Here is a 14,339-nt window from a genome sequence, read left to right on the forward strand (position 1 = left end):
TATCTTAAAATTGTGCAGCATGAGAAAGAAAATGCTCCCAACTGAACAAAAGACGTGTTGACAATGAGTCTTGGGATTGCAATGGTTTGTTTTGCTTTTTTATGAAAAAAAATAATAATAATAATTATGGAGGCATAAAGACATAACTAAATAATGACAACTCTGTCTGCTCCCAGATATATTGCTTGGGACTGAGAGAGATTAATTCTATGTCTTTGTACAGATAATGCAGAGATGAACTTCCATGGTTTAATTTGAACAAAACTCTTGAGAGCGATTCTGTGCGTTTTTCTTCAAAGTTTACAGTAATTACTGCATAATGGTTAGCATTTAATAGGGCCAGAATTGGCTTAGAGTTGGAAAGTAAAATTGCACTGATTTTGGAAACACAGTTCATAAATTAGTAGTTTTATAGATATGCTCATTATTTCTATAAACATGAATTTTACCCAAACTTATTTGTTGCTCTTCTGAACTTGAATGTTATCACAGTTGCTTATTCCACATGCATCAGCAGAAGTGTGTAATGCTAGACAACAGAGAAGTAAACTCAAAATTTCAATAACACTACACCAAAATAGTCGTAGCTTTGTGACTCATATTTGTGTGTTCACATAAGAACTTGTTCTGAGCAGTCTTAGGCTGATTTGAATCTGTCTACTTCTATGGCACATCTGAAAAGGTGAGATTTGCATTTGAAAAGGGTGAATCAGTTCTAAAAATATCTCAGAGATTTTTCCTTCTTCCAAAGGTCTGGAATCATCTACTGTATCCACTAACATCTACCATGACTTCAGGTGAAGTTTTTTCTCAGTAAACTCGGGTAACATTTTTATTTAAGAAAGATATCAAAGAGTCTTTTTGTTTGTGGAAGGCCATGCCTATTTATATGGGTCCTAGATTGTTTATCATTTTTTTCATTAGTGGAAAAAAAAAATTAATGCTGTGGTACTCCCATATTTTTTCAAAACCTGGAGTTTTTCCTCTAAAACTTGCCCAGATCCCACACAGCAGCACAGTCTGAATACTCTTCCGTCCTGTCAAACTTCTTTATGCATCTTCTACTGAAGCTGAAAATTTGATAAATGTTAAAGTTATTTATATTTCTGCATTCTCAGAACTGTCTGCTTTGGCAGAGTGAATGAGCCTCCTATTTAAACTTTGTTTTAAAATCTGGACTTGTGTAAACAGACAATGAACACCACCCTAGTACCATGTAGAAATCTAAAGAATATAGCTCTTTTTGAAGAGTTTGCTGGATAAAGCACTCATCCAAGAAGTGAGATGGCTGAGTTCAGGGTTCTGTTGAGTCTGATGGTCCTGAATGTGCCTATGCCAACACATCCATTGTTGGCTGCAAATGGAGCAGAGATTTATAGCATGTGTATGAAGCAGGAACTGAAACAGAAATGCCTCTTCCAAGGCTGGTTCTAACAGTTACATCTCTTCCTATCTGCATATAGGGTAGATTTTTCTGTAGGTGGCTTCTTTTAGGAAATTCGTAGCAAGATCACCGTATCTGGGACTTTTATCAATATTCATTTGAGAGTTTTGTGGTGTTTTATTGTACATGGTGTATAAGAAATTCACTGCAATTATATGATATTTAGTTATTAGATAATTACAGATAATTACGTGGGCAAGTTCTATGAACTAAAGTATTGCTGTAACGTCTAAAATCTACAAATCGGATAACAATTATGTTTATAATTATATCATTATTCTAAGTATAATTACCATGAGATTGGCAGTGCATGTAATTAATGAGTAATTACTGGAATTTGCCTTTGCAGTTTCACTTCCCCTTGTTGTAAAGTTCTTTGTCACAACATTTAATATAAAGATAAAATAAATTGACCTCCACATGTTTTATATTAAAACTCAGCACACTTCTTTCCACTGCAATACTATCTCCTTAGTAGTCTAAAATTGTAGTTTAATGGAGAGAGCTGAGAAGGGGCAATGTGGTGTGAATGGAGGAGAAGTGAACAAATCATCTCTGGAAGCAACTATTTGATGGATACTAGCAATCAGAATTAAAATGCTCTGCCCTTTAATGGCCAGCTAGTGAAATATCTCTTTTCTATAGCTATCTCCAAAGAGCTCTTTTTTTTATATATATATATAAAATTGTAACTAGCTAGAGTTGTGTAAAGATAAAGCCTTTCAGAATCTCACTGTGTTATCTTCTGTCTTTCTATCAAGCTAGGAAAAACTCAGTTAATAAAATTTCTTACAGGAGAGAGGAGTCTGTAGTTCACTCTTGGAATCAAATTCAACAAGGCTGCTTTTTTTCTTTCTTATATTGTTTATATAGGACATACTCTTGACAAACTTCCAGTAGACAGTGACTTTCTTGTTTGTTTGTCTTTTTTCAGGTTTTACCTGGCGAGATGACTATACACAGCATGTTATTGGTCAGGAACTCTCAAACATCCACAAAGTCCACAACAGACACCCTGACTTCTTTGCATCCGAAGCATCTGACACAGGAAGGTAAGTCTTCTATGGCATTTTTGCGTGGTAGGTTTTGAAGAGTCTTGGTAAATGATGGGATATTGAAGATGTGTTAAATGCATTGCTAAACTATAAAAAAATTGTACAACAGCACTGGAAACTGTTAGGAAAATAATGGATAGAATGGATTAAATCCCTCATCCCTTTTCTTCTAATCATCATCGGTTAAGGAAATATTAAGGTCTTCTGTTAGTTTTGTGTCAGAAATCCAAACATCAAGTCTTCTACCCATTAATGCAGTTTCAAGTCTCAGTTCAGCCAGCTGTACTTAAGACTGCTTTAAAAGAGAGACTTGTAAAGCAGCTCTTTCACAGGAAGCATTTTGTTCTGGAATAAGCCAATATAAACAAAGCAAACAAAAGAATTGAATGAGATTCTAGTTAACAAATTACAACAGTGATATCAAATGCATATTTTTCTAATACACAGTTGTAACAGATTTGAGGTTTGTAAGTAGTTTGCTTTGATTGCAAAATCTGTCCAGGAAGGAGAGATTCATAGAAGATCCTATGGCAGAAAAATTGTGGATGTGTATATATATTCCTTACATTATAGAAACCACTATCCTTTGGATTACTGGTGGCAAGAGACACAGCATCTGTACCTGTGTAGAGTAATATGAATGTTTAGCATGTAATTATATCATCTTCATATATGCAAAAAAATCATGGATAAATATATACTTCTTCATATGTGTGTAAATAGACTTTAATCTGTTCTGTCTTTGCAGTTTTCAAGTGCAAGTCAATTGCACAGTCCCCAAGAAGGAAATTTTAAAACACCACATAAAATTTTAAGTGTCAAGAAATTGAGAATTTGGATTTTTCCTATATGATCTTAATGAAATGCAATCTCAAAAACAGTGAAATTGATAGAAATTGCATTTCACTGAAAAACTTTCTTCACAAGGGAATGAAGCTTAAACTTCTAGCCTTTAAGGGCAAGATACTGTTTGTTGGATCTTCATAAACAGCAAAGAATAAGAAACACTTTCTGTGCTGAATTGTTCTTTTAATTGAAGTAATAACACCACAATTGGAAATGCCCAATAGCTGAGGCTTTGTTTGCCTCAATTGGTTTTGATTTAATTCATAGTCTGATCCCATTGTTTTGCACATATTCTGAACCACTTAATATGAAAGAAACTGAAACATATCTTAAAATCACAGCATCATACACTTCAGCAGTGCAGTAAGATAGAAGTTTAACTTGTATAAAAGGCAGTAATCTATCATTTGTCATAAAGCTGATAACTTCACATGGTATAATCCAAACCCTGTTCTCATTGCTTAGATGCTCTAAATGCCATGACTTTGTATCAGAAATGATTTTGAAAATCTTTATGGGATTTTTTTTTAATATAATGAGTATATCTAGAACTTTTATTCATGAGATTAAGATAAAATAGGCCAGATTTCTGCAAAATCAAATCTACACTCTGCAGTGTTCCCAATTCATAGTTGCACAAAAATAAAATGTATAAGTTATGAAAAAATAATGTAGGATTTAGATTAGGAACAAATGAACAATTTTAGGAGTTTTTGTTGGAATCGGGTTTGAGCTGTTTTGTATTTTTTACTAGAAATATACTTGGAAAAAAAACCACACATATTTTGTGTACTGACATTTCAGGTATATCAGACTTTCAAATGTGCTCCACTTATAGCAGGTCCCGTTGTGAATAGATTTTCTGAAGTTACCAAGCTGTGCATCTCAAAGCATTATTTTATGTGCCGACAGTTTAAAATATTGTTTTTTCTGGTTGTCCATTTGCAATGTATTCTGTAGGTCAGAGAACAGTAGGAACTTTTTCCCTGTCTTGTAGTTTCTAATACAATTTGCTTTAAGCCCATTGTGCACATACACTTGCTAAAGGATTATCAGATAATAATTAAATAATTAAAAAAGCAACTTAGTGTGGATATCTCATTATCAAAGAAACATTATGGCAGGAAGACCTTTTATTAAGGGTAAAGTGTGTAATAAGACAATATGAAGTCATGTTAATGAGTCATTAATCCCCACAGAGTTAGTGAGAGCGAGAAGATAGACCCAGACACTTGAAAGGTAAATTGACTTAGGCTAAATTACAGCGTATGAAATCTGATTGCACAGAAGACATGGATTTCATCTTAAAGAAAACCCTGAAACGAGGAGCTTGATTTCAAGATGAAAGTTCATTCTTTGGTGGCTAACTGGAGTATACACGGCATTTCCTGATCCCTTGTTAAATTAAAAAATAAAAATCTTAAAAGAGGATCCAAGATAAAGGAAAAAAAATCCATTCTGCACCCAGGGATTAAATGTCAGTTGTGTTCATTGGTGCAATTAGGCAAAAACACAAACGTTTCCAACAAGCTTCAATGTATAAAGTGGGGTATAGCATTATTTCTCTAGTAAAACCATCATTAAGTCAGTAATCAGATTCTAACAGCAAAGGGAGAAACCCTTTATTCTAAATTGTGGTATTTATTAATAGAGTACATTCTAGAAAAACACCATTTCTGAGGTGCAGAGACTCATGTATTTCCATGAAAAAGCTTGCAAAATGCTGTTTTTCAGTAAATATTTAATTATTTCTGTGGATAAATAATTATTTCAGTTATTGTCTTTAAACATTATGGTTCTATGAATGCAAAGTCATTTTTCAAAGCGAGTTAAAACTGGAAATACTTCCAAATAAGCGTACAAGAACTCAACTGGCAGTCATTTCTCATACTCACTGGGAGCTTTAAGATGTTGCTCTTTCATCATTTTCCAATATAATTTTGTTAAATTTAAAGGAAATATTTTAATTCAGTTGCAATAATAGCTTATATAATGTGTTTGACTTTCTGCATTAACAAGAGGAACAGCAGTGATATACTGCTGAACTACAAAGATTCTGGAAATGTTTCAGATGTATTTGTAAGATTTTATTAAAGTTATTTTCAACTGAAATGTAATCCTTTTATATTTTAATTGTCGTTAGTTTATAATATAAAATTTTACATCTAATATGGAATTTAAACATAATTCGAAATCAATTGCTATCTGCATAAGAAAAATTAGGAAACATACATCTCAGATTTTGCTTTTAGCACCAGTGAGAGCAACTATATAGTGTAAATAATAGTTTGAAAAGCTAACCTAAATACTGTCTTTTAGCTGAGCATTCAGTTCCCATTAGTTCTAGTGGAAATCCTCAGGGCAGAATTTGGTCTAGTATTACCATTTCCCCTTCCTTTTCAAAGTTAGCGAAGAAAGGAGATGTTGGAATTAATTGATGAATGAGAGATGAGTGCTTTGAACTGGGATACCTTCTATGATGAGGACCTCTGGATTAGTTCGTGTCTATTGAAGCAGAAAGCATACTGCCCAGCTCTTTCTAAAAGTGCAGAACAGTTTTAGCCTGGCTTAAATTTGAAAAGTAGTTGGATAATTTTACCTGTGCATCCACCCTCCAACATGGGGAAACCAAGGCACACCAGCTAGGGTAGCAAGTCAGATCCCGGCCTCCTGCACCATGATGCATCTGTTTCTTCACAAGCACACAATGAGATTTTCCACACTTAGGATCTGTCCCTTGGTGGATGGAGGTGGAGGCTTTTTTCTGCTTCTTCATAATGAGCAACCCTGTGATAACTATTGGTTGCAACACCACCGCAGCAAATTGGATCATTAATTTTATTTATTGGTATGAAATCAGCTAAGACAAGCATTTGATATGGCTATGGACATTGAAGGAAATGCTACTTCTACTTTGCATCAAGTAATATAATTATACCCAAGATTTGGAAAATGAGATAATGGTTGTCTTTCAAGCTGTGTCCATAAATATGCTCCATGACATGAGCTTTCAGTGGCCTAAAAGTGTTGAAAGTGAAATGATGCCTTGTCTTCCTGAGCTGGAAATCTTCTCCACCTGGAATTGTTCTTCACTGAAGAAGTGTGTGAGCACGTAGGTGGGAAATGCTGACACCTCCCTCTAAACAAGCAGTGGCACAGGCTGCCCATAGTGATGGTGGATGCCCCACACCTGGAGATACCCAAGGTCAGGCTGGACAGGGCTCTGAGCACCTGATGGAGCTGTACGTGTCTGTGTTCACTGTGGGGGAGTTGGACCAGATGACTTTTAAAAGGCCCTTCCAACTCAAAAGATTCTATGAACAGTATGCCACTCACGGGCAAGGAAACAGACTGAGGATTCTCTCTCTGCTGTTTTGAATGTGGAGGGAAATAGTTGCGGGTGTTGACATTTAAATTATCGTAATCATTGACATGTTGTTGAGATAGATGAGGAGAGCTGGTAATAATTCAGATTCATTGCACGCATCACTTTGAATCCTGTATAAGAGCTTCAACACTGCTGTTGTTTAATCAACTTTTTAGCTCTTCTTCACAAACATTGCTAAGATCTGACTAAAAGAGTCAGGAAACTGCTATTCTGTGACTCCCAAGTGCATGAGAAGATCACATAAAATGCTGTTTTCCAGCTCAGTATTTTTTTGTTAAGCTTTTTGCTAAAGCTGACCTGCTTAGTCCAGGAGTATGTGGATAAGTACGTGCAGCCAAAATAGCACTGATTCTTGTTATCATCTAGCACATTTTTGAAGTCAGAGCCATCTCTTATCTTTTTTTGGGATGCATTTTAGTCATGCATAGTTTCTTTCTACATTTTGTTTTACAAATTTCTTCTGAATTTGACTGCCTCCATGTAGGCATTTATTTGATTTACTCTTGGAACATTAACTTTGATTCATGCAATAAATTCTCAGTAGTGCCAGGTTTTTGAGCTATTTCTTTTGAAGCATTGAATTTTCTGTATAATTGTGGTTGTTGGACTTTTAGAGTGTCTTTTTTTTTTTTTTTTTTTTGTTAAAGACTCATTAACAGAACTGATTTCAGTGTTTTGCTGTATAAACTGATTTCTTTTTCAGACATGTATGTTGCACAGGCTGATGATATTTATTTGCTTTTTCTGTGCAGGATTTTGGAACAGAATGAAGATAATGAAAGAAAATCTAATCTGAAAAACGAGGTGAACTTGGCCGAGTCTCTTCAGCAATATCTTAAATATCTAGGTCTTCTCTCTCGATCAGCAGCTACAAGTTTGTATCCAAGGAAGAGGAATGATAAAGCTTCTGTCAAGGTTGTATTTTTAATGTAGTTTCTACATTCTAAGATTTCTTCTCTTGTGGATGTTCTTTATTTTTCTATTTTCCTATCCTGATACCTAACATTTTTTTGTAGGGTCTCTTCCAATTGATTATCATAACTGCAAGACCACCTCAAATGAATAGTCAGTTTCAGCACTGTACACCATAGAGCTCTTGCAATCTGGAACATTTTAACTTACATAGAGTCTGATTATATATTAGGAAGGAGGGAGAATAAGATGAAGTTTGTAACACCTTCACCTGCTGATCTGAAACCTTTGTTACATTACCTGAACCCTTCCTCTAAACAGAGCTGGCTAAACTGCACTGTCAATTCTTGGTGGTTTTTATGATTATATGAGTACAATTATTAAAAATATTTAGTAGATTTTGACAATAAATCTGATCAGTTCTGCCTCAAAAATTCCTAATTCTTATTGGTCATAAAGGAAGCTTATCACAATCAATTAAGATGCAGATATGTACATAATAAATGCAGCTAGGAAGAGAAATCACATCCGTTAAATCGTGAATATTGTCGGTGTAAAAACAACAACGGCAACAACAGAAAAACAGGAATGCCTATTTGAGAACTGAAACAATGTTTTTCTTTCCTAGAAAAAAAAATCTATTGGGTTCTAGGACTGAGCTTGATAAAATCCAAAAAATAATTGGATGAAGTGGATGCTTGTGACAGGCCCTCATAACCCTAGATACTTTACTAAAAATATGCACATGTACAAACTATATTGTTTTGAAGAAATAGGCTGTTGTTTTATGGATCCTACAAAAAAAATTGTAGTGGGTTATTTGCATGAACAAAATTTCAGTGCAACAACTTCATCTAACAAATTAAGTGAGCATTTAGAAAAAAAATCAGATGACAAAAATATGTCTAAGCCAAACTGCCAGCTTTTTCTAGAACTAACACAGAAACATAAATCTACTGCAGTGTATATGCATCAGCAACGCCCAACAGCAGTAAAAGTCGTATCAGCTATTTAATTGTGGGATATCTGAAATAGTATTCTGTTCAGAAGCTGCAGATTTTCAGTTTCACTGTTTGGCATGTGCAACCAGGTTACAATTTGTGGCATATGCCAGTGGGTGCTCATATGGAGTAAGAGAAACTTGCAGGCAGTGGTGAGGCAGCTTTTGGGGATGGGTGAGTGAACACTTTTGGTGTGCTTTGCCTCAGCTCATTACTTGTGGATGCTGACTGCAGAGAGGATGCCCTGCTTTGAATCACTGGCTTGAGAGAAGAAAAATCTTGCCCAAGAAGTATTTCAGTGGGTCTGGTGCTGTCATCCAAGTTCATAAATAATCCATATGGCTGAGACCTTCTGTGGGGAAGCCTGCTGTGATAACACCACCCACCAACCTTATCAAGTGTTGCCATGGAAATGGGCACTCTGAAGCCTGGGGGAGTGGGATAAAGACGAGAAAATCTGGAAATGAGACATGTATAGAGGCAAACTGTATGCTTTATTTACTAAGAAGAATGTTAGAACGCAGACATTGAGTCAGACATGTTACCTTTAATTTTAAATTAAAAAAAAAAATAGAAAGGAGAAAATATCTTAAAAAATAGTAATAAATCATGAATTTTACATGATCTTGGAGAAGTTGCCCTTTGCTCTGCAAATCAGATGTGACTGCTATTCTTTAAAAAGAAACAAGAGGGACACAGTATTTGTACCTTGATTCACTGGGTCATTGTTGGAATAACTTTAAACAAAATAGAAGACAATGTTTGGTCCTTCGTGAGGCAGAAAAAAAAAATGTAAAAATCAATGACTAGAGATGAGTAGGAAGGAAAGTAACTGTAGAAGCATTTGATATGGTCATACCACTTTAAGTTGTAAATGACTGTATTAACCTCTTTTATTGCATGTTCAAGAGAATCTCAGTGCTTTATTTTGTAGTTCCTATATACACCTATGCTATATAACTGTAGCAAGCTCTTATCTTCTTAGCTTTCTTGCATTATTCGGATTAAAATTAAGGTTTAATACAGAGACACTTTATCTTACTTAGAATTGCAGCTTTAGGGCCCTTGCCTTTCTCACAAAATCATTTTCTTTCAAGTATATATTTACCTCCCTTACTTTGTCCTTGCTGTCAGAGCAGGAAATGTAATGCCACTCTGGTTGCTTTGATACCTCACCTTCTATGAAGTATAGCTGAATCTTGCAGAAATGCACTGCTTCTAGGCAGCCTCCCAGAGTGGATTCTGATTTGTTCCAAAACTGTCATCAGAGAACTCCAGCCAAAATTAAGAGGAAGAAAAAAAGTGAGAGTTTAAAGCAGTTGTTATAATCAAAAAGTTTTATTTAGTATCCTAACTTAGAAATTTTTAATGACTGCTTTAGAAACATTTGGTCTTCATTTTTTCTACTATCTTCCACATGTGTGTTGTCAGAATAAAACTATAGGGCTTTACAATTACCAAGCAGAGAGCACCCATACAGTTTTGCACAAAGCTCTACAATGAAGTACAGCAAAACTTAAAAGCTCGCTTCATATTGCTCGTGTTCAAACAACTGTCAGCCAGAAGTTTGACGTGACAGAAAGAGCACTACCTAGCTTAAATCATGCAACTTTACCTTTTATAGCAAGGGCTTCTCTGAGTGGATTTTGAATCACTGAGATAGTTTTTTCTCAGTATTGAGACATTATCTTCTGCAGGTTGTAATCTCACCAGCTGGTAATTACTCTGCTTGTGGATAAGTAACAGTAAATTGGAAGATGTTGTGAGTTTGTTTCCTGAGGATTAAGGTTGTAAAGAACATTTCACTTTAGTTCAGCTGGAAAGAGTTGTTCAGAAAATGAGCACTTGGTGGCATTTGTTACTTAAACATTTGCTAGTTGGTTTTTCTTTTTTCTTTTTTTCCATTTGGGCTTAATGAAGATTTTACCATTCACAAAATGCTGCATTATCAGTCTCTGTGATTCCTTTCCATTAAACCCATACTTGGTATGTAAAACAACATACTGCCAAGCACACAAACAGCGTGAGAGATCTTGATTTATCTAATCTACTGAAGCAAGAAATGCAAAGGCTTCAAGTGATGCAAATTCTTCTGCTTGTCTCCTGTCCAGTTAATTAAAACAAATAAACCTGGACCTGAAAAAACACTGTTTCTGCTGAGATTGAGAAACAGTTTTGCTAGGATATAAGGGACAGCACACAGCTAATATTACTAAGGCCATCCAGCTGTAGAAGGACATCTCACTTGCACTGATGCTGCTAGTAGCCCTGCTGATAGGTTCTGCATGGCAGTGCGTAGTGGGGGGTGTGCCAAGCCTTGAGGAAAACTTTAGGTAAGAGAATTAAAAAAAATGAAAAAAAAATAGCTGTATCTACAGTGACCACTACAGCAAAGCAAAAAGAGAGGCAGCAAAACTGAACAGGATGGAAACAAATGCTGTTTTGGTCTGCTTTTCAGCAGCCATTACCCCAGGCACTAGGTAGCAGTCAGTCTTTTTTTTTTTTTTTTCAAAATTTAAATGCATGTAGTTTAATAATTACAGATGATTTCAATTATACTGGTTTCATCCGACTGAGAATAATTTTTTAGTCATTGCAGAAAAAGATGTGAAATGTGACCTTAAAAGTCTCAAATCCAGAAAAAGAATAAAAATAACTCAGCTGGGTTGGCTTGCTTTTTCTTCAAACTACTATTTTAACATATTCTCACGCTTTGTGGTAACTTGACTTTTGAATTTTTGAAGCCTCAAGCTAGCAAAAATTTTCTGCTCTGGTACTGTAGGATTGCAGTGGGTTTGTTTTAGATGGAAGATTTTACCCCTTGTTTCTTGCTCTTTTTCCTCTTGGGCCTGGTACTCAATCAACTCCTCCAGAAAACCTTCTGATCAGCTATAGGACTAAGAAAGTTGTCTGCTGTACTTACAAGAAGGTTGCACTTCTTGTTGCAGGGGTCTCTGTTTTATGTATTCTAGGGATAGAAGAAATGTATTGCTCTTGCTCCTTCAGTCTGACTTGACTTTTGAAGTCCTTAGATGTGGGGACTATGTGCAACTAAGGTCTTCCTTAGGCTGGTGTTCCTCTTAGGCCCTGGTACATAGTGTAGAGAGAAAACTGATTAACCTAGAGTCCACGGGGAGTTTCATTCTGAAAAAATATATATATCTTTCTTTACATTAAAGAAGTAACTAATAAAGATCTCTAAAGAATCACAAATAGCAAAAGAAATAAAGAGAAATAAGAGTCTGGTTAGTGGCAGCAAGCAATGGCTGATTGGTAGATCAGCAGTACAATGGTGCTGAAAGGAGAAAAGATGCAAATAAACACTCAAGGCAGAGTTATTTGCTGCAATCTCAAAGCCTGCAGGCATTTGATAAAGATTATATTTCAGCCTATGGTACAAGGATGAGTATTGCACTTTCCCCTTTCACATTAGGGAAGAGCACTCAATAGATTGCAAAGTTGAAAATCGGTTATTCGTCATGTTGTAATTGATCTCCTGAAAGAACTTAGATGTGTGATAATTATTAAAGGTATTATTTGTTTTAGAAAATCAGAGCACAAAAATGCTGAAAGATATACTCTGAATTTATCTACAAACAGTGATTATGCTGATTAACTAGTAAGAAATTATGCAATCATTGCTCATTTTAATCTGGTGCTGTAATTCAAAAAAGCAGGACCCTTATTTGTCTAACATTGATTAAAATACAGTACAGAATCAGATTATCAATTGATTTGGTGGCTGAGTGCTGAAAAGCAAAAGACATTTCTGCAGTGTATACATTTAAATTCTGCTTTTATAAATGTTAAAATTAATATTTCCTATAATTGGGATTCTGTACAAGGAAGGAAAATTTAATATACCCTGTGCATAAGCAGTTTAATAAAAATATCAGGAATAATTGATAGAGGAGTACCACCCTGAAGCCACAGAATTTCCTGCCTATTGGCATATCTGTACAACAGCCATTAGAGTTAACATCTGAATGTCACAAAACATTGATGTACTTATTTACTTAATGCACTTAGAAAGTAGGGTAGAACTAATATCCCTATTTCACAGAATGATTAGATGGCTTTTCTATGGTCATGGATGAATTTTTTGATAGAATGCAGACTAGAAGTTAAGCCTCAGGTGAGTAGTTGATCTGTTGATCATTTTCTTTTCTGTTAAATAGAAACATTGAAGTCCTCTTATAATAAAACAAAACAACAAACAAAAGCTCACAATAAATGGAGAATTCATTCAAAATATACCAATGTTTGTGTTAGTTCAAGTCAGCCTAAGCTCATTTTATGAACAGAGGAAAGGGAATTTCCAAGCTATATATCACTTGAAATGCATAAATATATATATGACTCAGAATACCTAAATAAATATATATACACATGTTAAGAATATGCTATGACTATGGAAATACATGAATTTACAGCTACCTAAATATATAAAATTAGATGCTGTAAGTTCAGCATCTGAATGTGTCTGATGTGTATTTCAAATTCTTATGGGAAAGCTTGTTATCCATACATTTGAGGGAATCATGGCTACAAAGCTTAGTAAAATTACATGCAGGTTGTTTGCACCATAAATACAGACTTCAGTGATCTAACATGACCTGCAGCTTAATTTTTTAGCTTAATATATTATTAATAGCAAGTGAAGTTCTAGTGCCAGTAACATGCTTTTTAAGCCTTAGAGGTAACACCTGCCCGTGCTTTCAATCTCGATTTGTGTACAATGACGTCAACAACATTTCTATGACTAACACAGAAATCGTAATCCCTTATCACATGTCCATCTTGTAAGGATTAATTGTTTGTACAATGATTGGAGGGTGCAAGAGCTATAGAAATGATATTAATAAATGATGTGTGTCAGGTCTGGGGCTTTTTATAAAGCTGATTCATTAGTTTCTAGTAATTACCTAGTAATTACTAAAGCATTAATTGATAGTTTTAAAATCTCAAATGCTGAATGATTTCCTTCTTTTTCAGATTCACCACCTTTTCAAAATCAAGTCTTTAATTTCCCAAATGCCATGTGTTTGAGGCTCCTGTTTCTATAATTAAGAAGGTAGTGGAGGTTATACAAATTTCGAAGTGTATTCCATTTTAGGTCATAAGAAATAAGGAGATAGAGTTCACAAAACTTGAAATCTTGCTTTATTTAACATCTGTGTGACTGTGGTTTTATATAAATTTCAGGACAATCCAACAATTTCTTTTTCTTGAGTTGGATGATAAATGCCCTCAAGCAGTTGTACAGCAAATGGCCAGGTTTTTTTGGAGGCATTGTTACAGACATGAATACTACAGATCTCTGTTCATTTATATTTCTTTGAATAAAGGTAGTCTCTAGGCTCATATGTTGAAGTTATAAATATGTTGGATTGGTGCTAATGTGCTCAAATTTGGCGGATGAAGATTTTCATGTTTCTATGTAAATCATTTTTAGATAATGAGTTAACTCAATATACCAGCATATGTCTAGAGAAAATGTGTTTAAACATCTTTCACTGAAATCTTAAGTAACAGGCTTATTGACATATGAGCAAACTGTTCTCAGATGAGGGAGGCTGACAAACCCAAGTATATCTATCAGCACTCATCACCATTCTGCATAGTTTCTATCATCCACTGGGGGCCGACTGTCACTTCATTGGTTCCTGTTATTAATGTTAGGGAGAAGATTG

The 14,339-nt window shown here is 35.0% G+C and overlaps 1 protein-coding gene across 1 annotated transcript in view; it reads left to right on the forward strand.

Moving 5' to 3' along the window:
• The window catches only part of PTPRN2 (protein tyrosine phosphatase receptor type N2), a 568,252-nt gene that overhangs the window by 156,475 nt on the left and 397,438 nt on the right, over positions 1–14,339 (forward strand). The window contains exons 5-6 of the mRNA XM_065731219.1: positions 2,379–2,496; positions 7,486–7,648. Coding sequence (XP_065587291.1) covers positions 2,379–2,496; positions 7,486–7,648 — 281 coding nt within the window. The remainder of the gene's footprint in view (positions 1–2,378; positions 2,497–7,485; positions 7,649–14,339) is intronic.

The sequence above is a fragment of the Cyrtonyx montezumae genome, unplaced genomic scaffold, assembly GCF_038088225.1.
Source record: "Cyrtonyx montezumae isolate F1298 unplaced genomic scaffold, pur_monq_1.0 scaffold_14, whole genome shotgun sequence".
Classification (NCBI taxonomy): Eukaryota; Metazoa; Chordata; class Aves; order Galliformes; family Odontophoridae; genus Cyrtonyx; species Cyrtonyx montezumae.